At 41.8% G+C, this 15,018-nt stretch overlaps 1 protein-coding gene across 1 annotated transcript; it reads left to right on the top strand.

The window, feature by feature from the left end:
• Positions 1-1,344: 1,344 nt before the first annotated feature.
• LOC149321777 (platelet-derived growth factor receptor-like protein) lies at positions 1,345-14,942 on the top strand. The gene is made up of 6 exons (XM_089528320.1): positions 1,345-1,411; positions 3,380-3,728; positions 5,276-5,427; positions 6,493-6,786; positions 8,255-8,394; positions 13,700-14,942. Exons 1-6 carry the CDS (start codon positions 1,357-1,359, stop codon positions 13,919-13,921), a joined length of 1,212 nt encoding a protein of 403 aa, XP_089384446.1. The 5' UTR covers positions 1,345-1,356; the 3' UTR covers positions 13,922-14,942.
• Positions 14,943-15,018: the final 76 nt, after the last annotated feature.

Here is a 15,018-nt window from a genome sequence, read left to right as displayed (position 1 = left end):
CTGATTTTTCAAGATATGAGTGGTTTTCATGCCACTCAGCTGCTTAACACTAATTAACTGGTTCTTTGAACTTGATACTATATGTACTTTGTGAAATAAGCAACTATTTAGGACTGAACTTCAGGGTTACTAGTTATGTAGGATGTTGACTATTCAGAAGAATCTGGAACAGGTTTCTCTTTTAAACAAAGCTGCAAAGTGTTCATTTTAAAATGTATTTATTACATTAGTGTTCTTTTTTTCCCCTCCCAGTACAGTATCTCATCTCAGAGGATAGCTTCATGAGCACTAGTAGCTTTAAGACTGGGGATGAAAAGAATATTTGAAAATGGTCAGAAAGTTGTTGAAAAATGAGTTTCGTGTGTTGAGAAATACTGCTAAAGTGAATACTAAACAGAGGAGAATCTTCAGAGTTCAACTCAGCGTAAAAAATGTACATAGGCTTTTCCCAGAGAAAGCAGCATTTTCTGTGGAGAAAACTCGTTTGCTACACAGAAGACAGCATTTTCTTCACAGAAAACATTTCCCTGCAGAAAACAAGTTTCCTGCAGAGTAAACAATATTTCTGCATTTATTTATTTATTTATTTATTAATCAATCAATCAATCAATCAATCAATGACACAGATTGATCCCTGAACTGTGAATAGTCTTTGAAAACTTTGAATTATAACAGCTTTCTCATAGACTCTCAACTCTAGGTGACCCAATATTTTCAAGTAAAACAATGTTAGTACATTAATTGTGGTTGTGAGGACAACGCTAAAATAGTAACAGTTCTAAAGTTTACTGTCTAGAAGACATACAAAGGAGAAAGGAATTGGCAAGGAGAAAAATATTTAAATGTTGCCTTTATATCCCTGCTTCAAACATCCAGGGGTATATAGGGACACAGTGCCTTGCCTGGGCACTTTTTATTAAATCTGAGAAACATTAGATGCTTTCTCTTTCCCCCCTGCTGTTTTCTGTTTAATGTATCTGAAAAGGGCTCAGCAATAATATTTTGTAATTGGAAATGTGTTGCTTTTAAAAACCTGAAGTATATCTTGCAGAGTGCCACACTGAATAGGCCCATTCACCTCCGCTGTGGGATCCTGAACTCTTGCGGCACTCATGTGTGAAAGAGATTTTGTTTTAATGAAGCAAGCTGAGGGTTTGCTTTGAAATCACTGAATTCTGTATACGTCCCAGTCTCTCTTTCTTACCTCCCTCCTCTGACCAAAAAGAACACATTGGTGTGAGATTTCTTCTTTCTGTTTGCAAAGTTGCAGCAGTAGTAGCAACTTTGCAATCTGTACGCTGACTTCAGTGGATGGAGACATATTTGAAGCTGTGTGTCTAATAGTTTGCCCCCAAGATGAATTCTAAGGGACTGGCTGTTTTGAGTTGCTGCCTTCTCCTCTTTGTTTGGGGTAAGTCTTTTTTTTTCTCTCAGTTTTTGTTCCTTCTCTGTGCAGCTTTCCTACAGTACCGATAGTGTCATTTCTCCAGGCAATCAGGAATCACGTATTTATTTTAAAATCAGTGTCACAGCAACAACTAAACTCTAGCTGATCTACTATTTTCAAGTAAGATGATGTTAGCACAGTTGATAAGACTGTATATTAACTGTGGTTGTGAGGACAGCACTAAGATCGTTGCGTTTCTAAAGTTTACAATCTAGAAAAGACATACAAAAGGAAAAGGAATTGGTGAGGAGGAAGAACCCAAAGAAAAATCCAGGCACCAGATCTTACAGTTGGCCCTCCATATCCACAGATTCTTTGTCTATGGATTCAATCATCCATGGACTGAAAATATTAAAAAAAAAATCCCAAAAGCAAACCTTGATTTTGCTATTTTATATATGGGATGCCATTTTACTACACCACTGTATTTAATGGGACTTAAGTATCCACAGATTTTGGTATCCATGGGAGGTCTTGGAACCAAAACCAGCAGATACTAAGGGCCCAGTGTAGTTGTAAAATTCATTATCGATGGTTTTTTTGGATGGGATGGGCAGGGCAAATTCCTGAAGGGACTACTTCTTGGGCCATACAATAGGGACTGAGTTGCTCTTCCCTTCCTGTGGCGATATTCCTGGAGATCAGGGAGAGTGACCTCCATGTAATCAATGGTCCCTTGGCTCACAGCAGCAGCCAGAGGGAACTATACCTGTACTTCAGTCCCTGTTAATTGTATCTTTTATAAGAGTGGTGACAAGAGGATGATTTTAAAATAATGTTTTAAAAGGCAAAACTTTTTAAGGAATTTTTAAATATCACACAAAAATGGATCATCTTTCTCATATTTTTCAGAGATACTTAGGGCTTTATCACATGGGGAAAATTGGGACGTTAAACTGGTCACAATTCAGGGTCATCCAGGGCATTAGAAACAATTTTTCAATCGCTTTTCAGACAACACTGTGCACAAACTGGTTAGAATCCAAACAGAAAGTGAGGTAAATCAGGAAATAAGCATTTTTGCAAAAATACCGTGTTTTCATTTCCAGTTCATTCACGAATTCATTTTCTTCACATAATTGCAGCAGTTTGAAAACCATGTCCCTGATTCTCCCTGTTCTAGTGGTCCCTTGCTGTGCCCAGGAGAGGGAGGGAGCCTTTTTCTTAAAGGGATACACACACAGCTGGTCTCCTCCTCTAATGGAACCTCTAAGCAGCTTCTAAAGGAACAGCTGGTGGGAGAAGGCAGAGAGAGAGAGAGGAAGTTTTGGAATTCCTCTTGTGTAGGTGGGAAAAATGGAAGATATGTGCTGGAAAAGGGGGGCATCTGGGAGTTTCAGCCCTTGCTGAAACCAGGCAGGTTTATGGACCAGCCCCATCCTTTTTCTCTCTAGTGTGTATGTATGTGTGTGGTTTTAAGGGAGTTTGCAAAGTGAAACCTCAGCCTGCCTTCCTATGAAACAGCTTCTGCGACAAAGAGGATTTTCCTCCCAGGTTTTCCTTCCTTCTCTGGAGCATATGTGTGTATGCACTTGTGGAAATGACAGTTTGGAGCATGTGCAAAAAAGTTATTTCCAAGCTATCAACGGGATTTGTGCTCATCTGTCTGAAAACCAAATTTGCTTTCTACCCACTTTCTTGCGTAAGTAATGTGCTTTTAACCCATTGTTGTGCTCTCTGTGTGATAAGCATTAGCGAGTTGGTTTGCTTTTCTGGGATGCCAATACTTTATCCATTTTCGGGATGGAAGCACATAGGTCACTGTGTGAAAAAGTCAATTTAGAAATGTAGTAAAGACAAAGCTTGGAAAAGTGACGTTTTTGCACTATGATTCCCAGAATCACCCAGGAAGCACCCAAAAGTCACTTTTCCTGGGCTTTGAGTAAAGGTCAGTGTCACTGTACTGTGATGTATTAAAATGTCTCTTTGTAGCTGAATGCCAAAAAGAAAAGCCCTCCAAAACTACTGATAAGAAGGCCACAAAGGAGCTGAAAGCCAAAGAGAACAAGTTTTCAAGAGCAGCTGGTAAAAAGGTACCGCAGGGATCATCAAAATTTCTAAAGAAAGGCCAAGCCAAGCCCATGACTGTCACTCCCAGTCAAAGGCAGCCTTCACCCCTGTCTATTCTGACCCGTGCAGTAGCCAAGGGGCAATTCCAGAAGGTCCCTGACACATTGGTGCTGAGGGCAAGAGAAATGCTGGACTTGCGCTGTAAAGGAAAAATGGTCAAATGGAGATATCCTCCTTACCTGGACGATGATGACACTGACAGGCGTCTCAGGTGAGTGTTGATGGTAGGAGATCCAATTTTAATGCATGTAATTGCGGAAGTAGGGACATAAATACTTTGTATTATTATTTTAATTCAACCTATTTAATTTATATCCTGCCTTCCTTCCAATATGGGACCCAACACAGCTTATAGCAAATAGCAAAAACAATATTGCTAAATGAAAATAAACAAATAAAACAAAATAGTTAAAAGAATATGTAACACTAAAATCATCATTAACCAACCCAACTGAACAGTTAAAATCCCATAATAAATGATATAGCACACCCATTAAATATCCTTCTCTTTCCCCCCTGCTTTCCCCCCAGTTAAAAGCTGAAGGTCTGTTTAAATAAAAAGATTGTTGCCTGCTAATCAAAAAAAGAAAAGAAAAGAAAGAAACACTCTTCAATAATCAATAATCTAGGAGCATCTTCTGATAAATCCTTCTTCTATGTCTATACCATACAAACCTGTGAGGTGGTGGGATTAAGTCAGTGCTCCCTCCCAAAGATTTGAAGACTCGGATATGGTCATATCGGGAGATATGGTCTTTCAGATAGAATCATAGAATCATAGAATCGTAGAGTTGGAAGAGACCACTAGGGCCATCCAGTCCAACCCCCTGCCATGCAGGAAATCCAAATCAAAGCATCCCTGACAGATGGCCATCCAGCCTCTGTTTAAAGACCTCCAAGGAAGGAGACTCTATCACCTTCCGAGGAAGTGCATTCCACTGCCGAACAGCCCTTACTGTCAGGAAGTTCCTCCTAATGTTCAGGTGGAATCTCTTTTCCTGTAGCTTGCATCCATTGTTCTGGGTCCTGTTCTCTGGAGCAGCAGAAAACAAGCTTGCTCCCTCCTCAATATGACATCCTTTCAAATATTTAAACAGATGGTCTGGATGCAATCTGTTTAGGACTTTATAAGCAGCACTGTGAATTGTGCCTACAAATGGATCAGTACCCATTGAAGTTGCTTCAACAAAAGAATTAAAAGCAGCCTCTTAGAATACTAGGTATTGGGATCATCCAATGAAGCCTTTGATCTGCTTTGAATTACATTCACCACTTCTTCATCCATAGCTAAACAGAAGAATTCACTGCCACAAGATGTGGTTAGGACTGCCAACTTGGAAGGCTTTAAAAAGTGACTGAATAAATTCATGGCAGATAGGGCAACTAGTCTAAATGGTTATACAGTATATCATTTCAAGTATCAGAGACAGGATGCTTCTTTATATCAGTTGCTGAAGACCAGAATGCCTCTGAATAGCACAAGTTACAGGGTGCTATGGCACTCATGTCCCACTGTCAGGAACAGAATTCTGGACCAGACAGTATAGTTCTGCATAAGTCCAGAACATCAGTCATTTGTATCAAATGCATGCAAATCATTATTTGGTGTTGTACAGGATGATGCATGTGTCTTTTGAGGAAACATGTTGTTTCTGGCAGGAGATAACAGTAGAAAATATTTCTTTGACAAAACCAGAATACACACACACATACATACATAAAATTTGCATGGCCTTGTTCTTCCTCTTTCTCTTTCAGAATCAAACACTTTGAGAGGCACAGTCAGCTGATTGTTGTCAACTCCACTGCTGCAGATACTGGCGAGTATAGCTGTTGGTCTTTCCAGTGCTATGACAGTGAGTGTCACAATGGAGAAGACAAGCTGGGGAAAACATACATCTTCTTCACAGGTCAGGCTTTGCTTGGTTTAATGGACAATCTTGCTTAGTTAGTGGGAACAGTCCCTCCAGGCATTGCTGGGCAATGATTCATGAGATCAAGGCATACTGGAACCGATGCTCTTGACTATATAATACTACCGCTAGCCTCAACCAGCATGGACCAGGACAACAGTTGTTGTTTAACAATTGGTAATGCATTGGGTTCAGGAAGGTTATACTAGAACAAAGCAGGAAACTACAGCCCCCTTCCCCAGGGAACTTTTTGCACCTCCAGGCCTCTGATAGACTCCTTCCAGCTCCCCAAAATACTGGGGTTGAAAACATATTACTTGGTCAAAAACAATTCCTAATGGATCCATTAAGAGCCAGCACGGTAGTAGTTTGAGTATTGGACTAGAACTCTGGGAAACCAGGGTTTGAATCCCTATTCATCCATGGAAACCTACTGGAGGACCTTAGGCAAGTCACACTCTCTTAGTCTTTTACAAGCCTCCTCTGGATAAATCCAGAAATGGATACCCTGGAATACCGTCACCTTAGGGTTGCCAGAAGTCCGAAATGAGTTAAAGACACACAAAACAGCACTCAAAACATCACTAGTCTCTCACAAAACAAAGAAAAATAGCCTTAAATGCTTTAAATCAGAAACTAAATATTACTTCTGATTTTATTGCTGAGTAAGAAGAGAAAGAAAGAAAGAAAGAAAGAAAGAGGACTGGTGAAGCTTTTGGGGACAAATTACTGCCCTTCTTGATGCTCCCATTGGCTATAGGTGCTGGCAGTTCTAAAGAGGGCATTCCATTATGTTGACAGGAAAAGCTCTATTTGCCAATTGAGTGCATGTGGCTTTTGTAGAAAGGGTGGAGGTGACAATGATTCTGAACACCTTCAACTTGGTACTGTCTTTGTAGATTAATGGTGGGCAACTTGTAGGCATTCTGACAATGGAACTCTTTTTGTATCTCATGATTGGGAATGCTGAAAAGGGCTGGAGGGATTTGAATTACTTTCCCCACCCCTGGAGTCCAGGGCTATATGTCACTATATTATTACCACAACCTACTTTTTCCTCAGACCCTCAGGAGCTATTTGTACCTACGGAAGATTACTATGAAGTGATCCAGATGCGTACAAACCACCCCACTCTTCTCCCATGCCAAGTGACGAATCCACTTGCCAAAGTGACATTGCACCGGGAGTTCCCACCTGAGAATGTTGCAGTGGATGGCATAGACATCTCCTATGAAGTGAAGAGAGGGTTCACGATCCACCGCCCACGTCCCTCCCATGCTGGCTCCCTGTTCTGCATGGCAGATATGAATGGAGTGAGGCAGATATCCACAAAATATATGCTGATTTATGTGAACTGTAAGTTGCCACAAAAATGAACTGTAAGTCTCTCCTATTCTTTCCCCCAATACACCTCTCATTTAGAATCAAAGTAGACATATTCCCTCCTACAATAGGATTTGCCTGGGGATATATACCACATTGATCCAATTTGCAAATTAATGCAAGGAACTGAGAAGGCAGCAAGTCAAAGGAAGTAGGGTGGGATGTTGAAAGCAATGGCTGTGAAAGGGAAGACCATAGCCTCTGCTATGAAAAATATGAAGTAAAAGACAATGATAAATAAAACTGGGAAAAGGATTTGTGGCAGGAGATCAGAAGATCAAGAATATTGTTGGTAAACAAGGTGAAGCAGAGCATAGGCTAAGCTAATCTCAAATGCGTGAGAACTTTTAATGAGTTCTTCTTGTTGAGTTTCCACAACACTATACTATTTTCATAATTGTTTTATAACTTCAGGAACTCTGCTTTCTAAGGCTGTGACTGCATTGCAAAAATAATCCAGGTAGACACACTTTAACTGCCATAGCTCAATGCTATGGAATCCAGGGATTTGTAGTATGTTGTGGCATCAGAGCTCTCTCTGATATAAAAGAATGTCTCACAAAACTACAGTTCCCAGAATTCCACAGCATTGACCCATGGCAGTTAAACAGGAGACTGGGTTGAGAGCCTATCAGAACCTTAAAGATCCTGTAAAAAGAGGTTAGGCAGTATTGATGCTCTTATATTGTCCATCTGTGACACTTTATCCTCTGGAGTAGAATTATTTCTATTCTGATTCAACAATGTGTTGGCATTCTGTAACAACACCTTGAAGTTAGTTTGACTTGTATGAAATGCCACCAGCCTCATTTCAATGGGCAAGTTCCTTTCTTAGGGTATCATTCAGGAATAGTTTTGGTTTGGGAAACATGTGAGATACTTTGTGCACAACATCTTTTATTGTATTCCCTTTTGGCTTGTGCTCCAGATTCAGGATTTTACCATGCCACAGTACATGATGCACAAAACCAGAAGGTAGGGACGAAGGTAGATCAGAATCAACAGGTAGGTCTCTTGGAAAATTGATGTAAACTGGCAAATATTTCCAACCTGTAATTATTTAAAAATGGTAACAACAAAAAGGGGTTTTATCTCTCCCCTAAATTATATGGCTGAAAGTCTGAAGCAAAACAGGAATATTCTATAAAAAGGGGTACATATGCAAGGCCCAGTTCTGAAATGGAAAACAAATTTCTATACTGAGCTTTGTTCTCTGAGGTTGCTTGTTTTGTAACTCTGTCCCCTTTCCTGGGCACCTTCTTTGTATTGGGTGAGGAATGAAAAAAAATTGCATCAGCTCCAAGTCTGCCTACCCTTGATTTTGTCTACCAAAGGCATCCTTAGCAACAAGGCAATAACAGCAACTGATTTCTGAATACATATGGACAGAACCAAGCAAGAGGTCTCTGACACATGGACTCCCCCCCCTTCATATCCGCAGATCCCTCCTCAGTTCCCAAACCAGCTATCCAAGCCTCAGCAGCCTCGTTTCACATTGGAGACAATTTCAATGTCACTTGCACCGTATTTGGGGAGCCGGAGATTGCTGTCGATTTCATGTGGGAATATCCAGGCCAACAAGTAAGTGAAGTTATGCTGAGGGAAGGAATGGGCGAGAGAAAAGAGAAATGGCTTATCCCATACAGTATGGCTCTTTCGGTTTCTTCTGCCCTACTGCTGACCTGCAGCATTTTCCCCATAGAAACTGAAACAAAAAACTATCGTGACCCATGAACCTAGCAAATGGAGGAGTGTAAAGCCAAGCTGAACTGGGTTGAAGCTTCTGCAGACAAAGGTCATAGGGAGAACACAAAGGAGATTATCATACAGGATGAGATAAGGACGGGATCGCTCCCCCATCCTTATCCCATCTTTGACTGCAATCCTGAAAAAGGCTTTTAGATCGCAGGGTTATTGTCCCGTCATTGAAGTGGCATTGCATTAACGTGAACTCCTCTAATGCAAAATGCTAGGTGATGCCTCTTCAGTGACGGGACAATGACGGGATCAGTATGACATTGTTTGAAAGTCTTTCACATGATAGTGGTCAATCGTGTTTTCTGGAAGGGATAATGTCTGGATAAATGTGACATCTTATGAAAATCTTCCTGTGATCACACTATGAGAACAGGGACAGGGTGGGACAAGGATGTTTCGTCCCCCTTCTGATAATCTCCAAAGTCAAACTGCTGCTTTTAAGGAAAAACAAATAAACCAACAACCACGTCACATGGTTAGGCAACACCTGTATAATTTTCTGACTAAAGCCACGGATCCCATTGGCACCTACAAACTGTGGGAAAGTAATAAAAACGTTCCTTTTGAGGAAAGCAACTTTTTAAATATCCTAATATGCTAGATGTAGCACTTTTATACATTTATTTCATTTAGGTTCCAGTATGATGTACATAGGGTTGCCATAAGGCAGGACCTCCAAACCGGGACAAATGTAGGGCCACATTTTCAAATGTAGGACACGTTTTTTAAAAAATGGAGGACACATGAAAAATTGATAATTTTTTTTTAAAATGTGAATATAAATGCATGTTTCTTAGGCATGCTCAAAATGGAGGACATTTTGGCATTATTCCTAGACAGAAGGCTGAAATGTACTTCTCTTTCTGGCCAAACACCCCCCCCCCCCAAAAAAAAATTCTACAAGAACATTTCCCACTTCCAAGCTAGCATTTGCAAGATCACAGGCAGTCCCTTGTGCCACTGAAAACTACATTTCTCACTCCCAAGCAGGCATAGCATTTGCAAGATCACAGGCAGTCCCTTGTGCCACTGAAAACTACATTTCTCACTCCCAAGCAGGCATAGCATTTGCAAGATCACAGGCAGTCCCTTGTGCCACTGAAAACTACATTTCTCACTCCCAAGCAGGCATAGCATTTGCAAGATCACAGGCAGTCCCTTGTGCCACTGCAAACTACATTTCCCACTCCCAAGCAGGCATAGCATTTGCAAGATCACAGGCAGTCCCTTGTGCTATTGAAAACTACATTTCCCACTCCCAAGCATGCATAGCATTTGCAAGATCACAGGCAGTCCCTTGTGCCACTGCAAACTACATTTCCCACTCCCAAGCATGCATAGCATTTAAAGACCACAGGCAGTCCTTTGTGCCACTGCAAACTACATTTCCCACTCCCAAGCAGGCATAGCATTTGCAAGATCACAGGCAGTCCCTTGTGCCACTGCAAACTACATTTCCCACTCCCAAGCATGCATAGCATTTAAAGACCACAGGCAGTCCTTTGTGCCACTGCAAACTACATTTCCCACTCCCAAGCATGCATAGCATTTGCAAGATCACAGGCAGTCCCTTGTGCCACTGCAAACTACATTTCCCACTCCCAAGCATGCATAGCATTTAAAGACCACAGGCAGTCCTTTGTGCCACTGCAAACTACATTTCCCACTCCCAAGCAGGCATAGCATTTGCAAGATCACAGGCAGTCCCTTGTGCCACTGCAAACTACATTTCCCACTCCCAAGCATGCATAGCATTTGCAAGATCACAGGCAGTCCCTTGTGCTATTGAAAACTACATTTCCCACTCCCAAGCCTTCTTAGCAATTTCCCCCCTTCCTCCTTTTCCTTGCCCCCTCCAAACCCCCCAAACCCCTCGCCCCCTCTTTTTCCCAGGTATGTCTCAACTTAGGAGGGATTTATGAGACAGATCCAAAGCCTTTTTTCTTTTCTAATGGGGGCAAAGCCTTGAGAAGCCCTGGACCCCTGAGAAGAAGAGGAGGGGGGCTTAGAGAGAGGAAGAAAGAGAAAAAGAAGATGAGGAGGGGGAAGAAAGGAAGAAAAAGGAGAGGAGGAAGAGGAGGAGGAGAAAAAAATGGAATAACAAGAAGAAGAGAAGGAGGGGAAAGAGAAAGAGAAAGAGGGGAAGCAGCTTGCCTGAATGCAAATTCCTCCCTGCTTGGATGTTGCCCAAATAAGGAAGCAGAGGGCTGGCCAATAGAGGCAGGGCAGTGCAGCAGACCCCGCCCCTGCTGGGTTCAGTCGTGGTGCTGCTGCTGCTCCAGACAAACTGCACAGGCAGCACTCTATAGAAGGCAGGCAGCAGCCCTGGGAGCCCAGAGTTGGGCAGCCACCCGGGGGCGGGGTCGGGGTCGGGGCGGGACCGGGCACGCCCCCCAGGGGGCGGGAAAGTCCCGCCCACCACCGTGAAATGGCAACCCTAGATGTACACTGCCTTTCAAGGTTCGCCCAGAACTTGACAAGAAACGGGCAAATGGCAATGAAAAATATCCCAGCAAATCTATAAATTTATAATAAGCAGCAGTAAAACTTCACAGCTCCTTAATATGAACTGAATGGAAAAAAAAACATATTTCAAGTTATCTTGACAGCTGTGATAATGGAGAAATAACATATTTCCTTAGGAAGGGAGTTCCCTTGCTACTGAAAATACTGAGCCTTCAGGGATTTAGAATGCTGTTTTTAAAGCAGTTTCTCTTTAAGGCAGCTCATCGCCCTGCAGGAAGTCAGTGATTTTCCTAAGGCACTTTATTTATAAGTATTTACTTATTTTAGTTGTCATTTGTTATTTATATGCCATCTTTCTCTAAATATAGGCAACAAGGCAGCTAACAACAAATTTAAAACTACAAAAGCATTAAAAAGTATACAGTTTTAAAAACAATTAAACAATCCATGCAATTAAAACATTAAACATTAAAAATATTAAAATGTCTTTTAAAACTACATACAAGCCTTAAAATTTGAATCGGACAGCATGTAAAAGCCCAACCATCATCAGTTTGAAAAAGCTTGATGGCATAAAAATGTTTTTACCGGCCAGAGAAAGGAGAGCAGGAATAAGGCCATCCTGGCGTCACTCATGAAAGTGTTCCAAAGTCTGAGTGCAACCACCAAGAAAGCCCTCTCCTTTGCTCTCACCAATTGAGCATGAACAAATGGTGGGACAGAGCAAAGGGCCTCTCTGGACATTTGTAGAGCTGTAATGGGCTCATAAAGGGAGATACAGTCCTTCAGATAACCTGGACCCAAGCCATATAGGACTTTGATGACACACTAACTGTGGCCACACTGCAGAAATAAGGCAGTTTGATGCTGCTTTAACTGTCATCCCATCCTACGGAATCCTGGGATTTGTAGTTTGTAGTGGCATCAGAGCTTTCTGATAGAGAAAATGAAAAAAATGAAAAAAAAAAATCCCAGAATTGAACAGCACTGACCCATGACAGTTAAAGTGGTGTCAAACTGTATTAATCCTGATGTGTATATGCAGCCATTGTTTTAAGAAGAGACATAAAGTACAAAAAGGGGCAAGAGAAAGATCTAGAATAAGGCATTTATTTTAGCATGACCTTTCCTGGATTATAATCCATTTCCTCAGATGGATCAGATGTGACCCTTTACAACTGGACATCAGGATGCTTTGAAAAAAATCATTCTTAGGTTCCTTCTCCAAGCTATCTGCATTTTAAAATCTTCAGGAGGGGCCCCTCTGCTTGTCCCAGATTCTGGAATGCCATGACACAGAAAGCCAAGCTAGCCCCATTTTTGTTGACTTCCACTTTTTTTTTAAGTTTTGAGTTTTTGCTGAGTAGTATTAAAGATGGGTGTTGTTTATTTTTAAAATTTTTTTAGATAGTTCCTTTTGATTTGCACCTATGTTTTCATTATAATTTTGTATTTTATATTTTATTGTTGTTAGCTTCTTGAGCATTATTTGTAAGGAAAGGACAGGTTATAAATTTGGTGGGTTGGGTGGATACATAGGCGCAGCACAGACCGCTGAGAAACAGTGGCCTGCCCGTGCCTGTTTTTACTCTGGAGGGATGGCACAGCCCCCAAACCATATGCCGTCACTCCAAAGTAAAAAGAACCCAGAAAAACCTGGTTCTTTTTGTGCTGCCAGTTACATTGCGAGTGCATTAATGGCGTACTTGTGATGTAACTGGCGCGGTGTGACATGTGGACACTATGCGTCTGTTACATAATGGCGGTGTCCATGTACACGGGATGCTGCGATTACTGCGCTGCTGGCACGTATTAAGGTTAGGGACCATGTGGTTGCTGCGCGGTCCCTAACCCTAGAATTGACAGCCTTTACCACGCCATGGATAGAAAGAGGATCTTGCAGCACCTTTGAGACTAACTGAAAAAAGTTGGTAGCATGAGCTTTCATAGACTTGAGCCTACTTCATCAGATGCATTTGGACTAACATTTTCAGATTAATATGGCTATCTTTTTAGAAAGAAAAAAAAAGATAGAGGTACAGAGTGTGCTGTGTCATTCACCCTATGGATGATGGATGGATGGATGGTTTGGTGTGTTTTTCAATGGAGTGCAGGTTGGCTAATAGTATTGCCTTGGTATTGGAAACATCTAGAAACCTGTGGTCTTCCAGACGTTAGATTCCAGTTCCTATCAGCCCTAGACAATGGTGGCTCAGCAACACTGGTGTATCTGTTCATAGCTTCTTCACTCCCTAAATTCCAGACATGCACTTGCTTTTATAGTCACAGGAGTAAAGGAGGACTCAGAGCAAGGTCAGGTGTGTGCACGTGCAATGTTTGGAAGCATCTCCATTTTGCCTTTCTTCTTCTACTGTACTGTTGGTACCAATATGACATTTAGTGCTTCTGGAGAGAGGAGGGGCTGTGGCCCATCACAGCACTCTTGCAACCATCTAACCTTTGAGAGAACCAAAAGACTGTCAGAGAACTATGTTTTGGCCATGTAGCTGTCACAAGGATTGCATGGTTGTCACTGATGTTGGACATTACTCAGGCTCCTCTCTCCACAGCTGCATGTGGACCAGCACACTGGCTATTGTACACTCTGTCATAGTTGTTAAGGAAAAGTGCTTTCTCAAAGAATATTTTCTCTCGTTTTCAGATTGGGAGACCACCGTATGTCCGTGAACGTACAGACCTGGTACGACAGGGCGGGCAAGTGCAGCAGGAATCTGAAAGCATCCTTTATATTGATGAAGCTCGTGCTGTGGACGATGGGCTGTACAGCTGCATTGCAGAAAATCTCCAGGGCACCACCACAGTGTCTACTCAGATTCGCTTGCTTCAAACCACCCTGGCCCCAAGGAAGGCAAAAACTGGGTAACCACCTGTGCGGCTGAAAGTCCCAGCTATACTTGGAAATCCCAAAGCTAAAAAGCTGCTGTCAGAAGCAAAAGGATGGGGCTGCCAGAATGCAGACTAGAAAGGGCTCCTATACCTTTCATGGTTGTGTAAAAGAAGGAATTTCAGCAGATGTTGCTTGTCATGCAACAAGGTAACAAGAAGCATGTGTAGAAATTCCCCCTCTACATATCAATTAAAGGTACAGAAGCCTTCTTAGATTTTCAGTCTGGCAAGCTGAAGAGTTGTCTTCTGTGTAGTTACACTTAATGCCTTCTTAGGTGCCAAACACACTGCCGAAAACAGTCCACTTTGACACCATTTTAATGGCTCAGGCTCAGTGCTAAGGAATGCTGAGAATTGGAGTTTGTTGTGGCCCCAGAGCTTTCTGTGACAGAAGGCTAAATGCCTCACAAAATGACCCTTCCTAGAATTCCCCAGCATTGAGCCAGGACAGTGAAAGTGATCTCAAGGTGAATTATTTCTGCAGTGTGGATGGAGTTTAGCTACTTATTAAAACAGTAAGCTCTTGCTTTTCCCCAAGCTGAGACAAAGGCACCCCACCCCCCCAGGATATATTGTGGAAGATTAATATAAAATTATTCAAATTCAAATATTCAGTAGCTTTGCCAAGATATTGCAGAACTTGGAAATACTTTGTTTGGGACTACAACTCCTAGCACCCCTATCCATCATGGCGAATTTGGAGACTATGGCCCCATACAGACAGGCCAGAATAAAGCTACTTCGGGTCACTTTGGAGGTATGCTGTTTAAATGATACATGTGTCCTAAGAGTCCGGAAGCCACGCCAAAGCCACGCTCCAGTCCTATGATTTTGAAGTCACATTTTAAAAATTGTTTCTCATCAGTTCTATGCCAATAACATGAAATATCAACTTGCTAATCAGTACTTTCACGCCTTGTTTTTGACATTGTTTTGAAATCAAACTATGTTCAGAACCTGGAGTATTAAGACTCATAGAATCATAAAATCCTAAGAATTGATGTGTACATAGGTGGGTGTCAAATTAGGAGAGGAGGCATCAAAGTCATGAAAGCCATTTGAAACTGTATTATT

This window comes from Sceloporus occidentalis, unplaced genomic scaffold (genome assembly GCF_023333645.1).
Source record: "Sceloporus occidentalis isolate IW3139 unplaced genomic scaffold, rSceOcc1.0.p SCAF_1, whole genome shotgun sequence".
In the NCBI taxonomy this organism is placed as follows: domain Eukaryota; kingdom Metazoa; phylum Chordata; class Lepidosauria; order Squamata; family Phrynosomatidae; genus Sceloporus; species Sceloporus occidentalis.
Note: the sequence above shows the minus strand (reverse complement) of the source record. Positions and strands in the feature narration are given on the sequence as shown.

What these genes read in the sequence shown, in the direction of transcription:
- LOC149321777 (XM_089528320.1), top strand. Translation starts at nt 1,357, where the DNA reads ATGAATTCTAAGGGACTGGCTGTTTTGAGTTGCTGCCTTCTCCTCTTT. An exon ending in CCTTCTCCTCTTTGTTTGGG is followed by an intron (nt 1,412 to 3,379) that starts GTAAGTCTTTTT and finishes GTCTCTTTGTAG; the next exon opens with CTGAATGCCAAAAAGAAAAG. An exon ending in GGGAATATCCAGGCCAACAA is followed by an intron (nt 8,395 to 13,699) that starts GTAAGTGAAGTT and finishes TCTCGTTTTCAG; the next exon opens with ATTGGGAGACCACCGTATGT.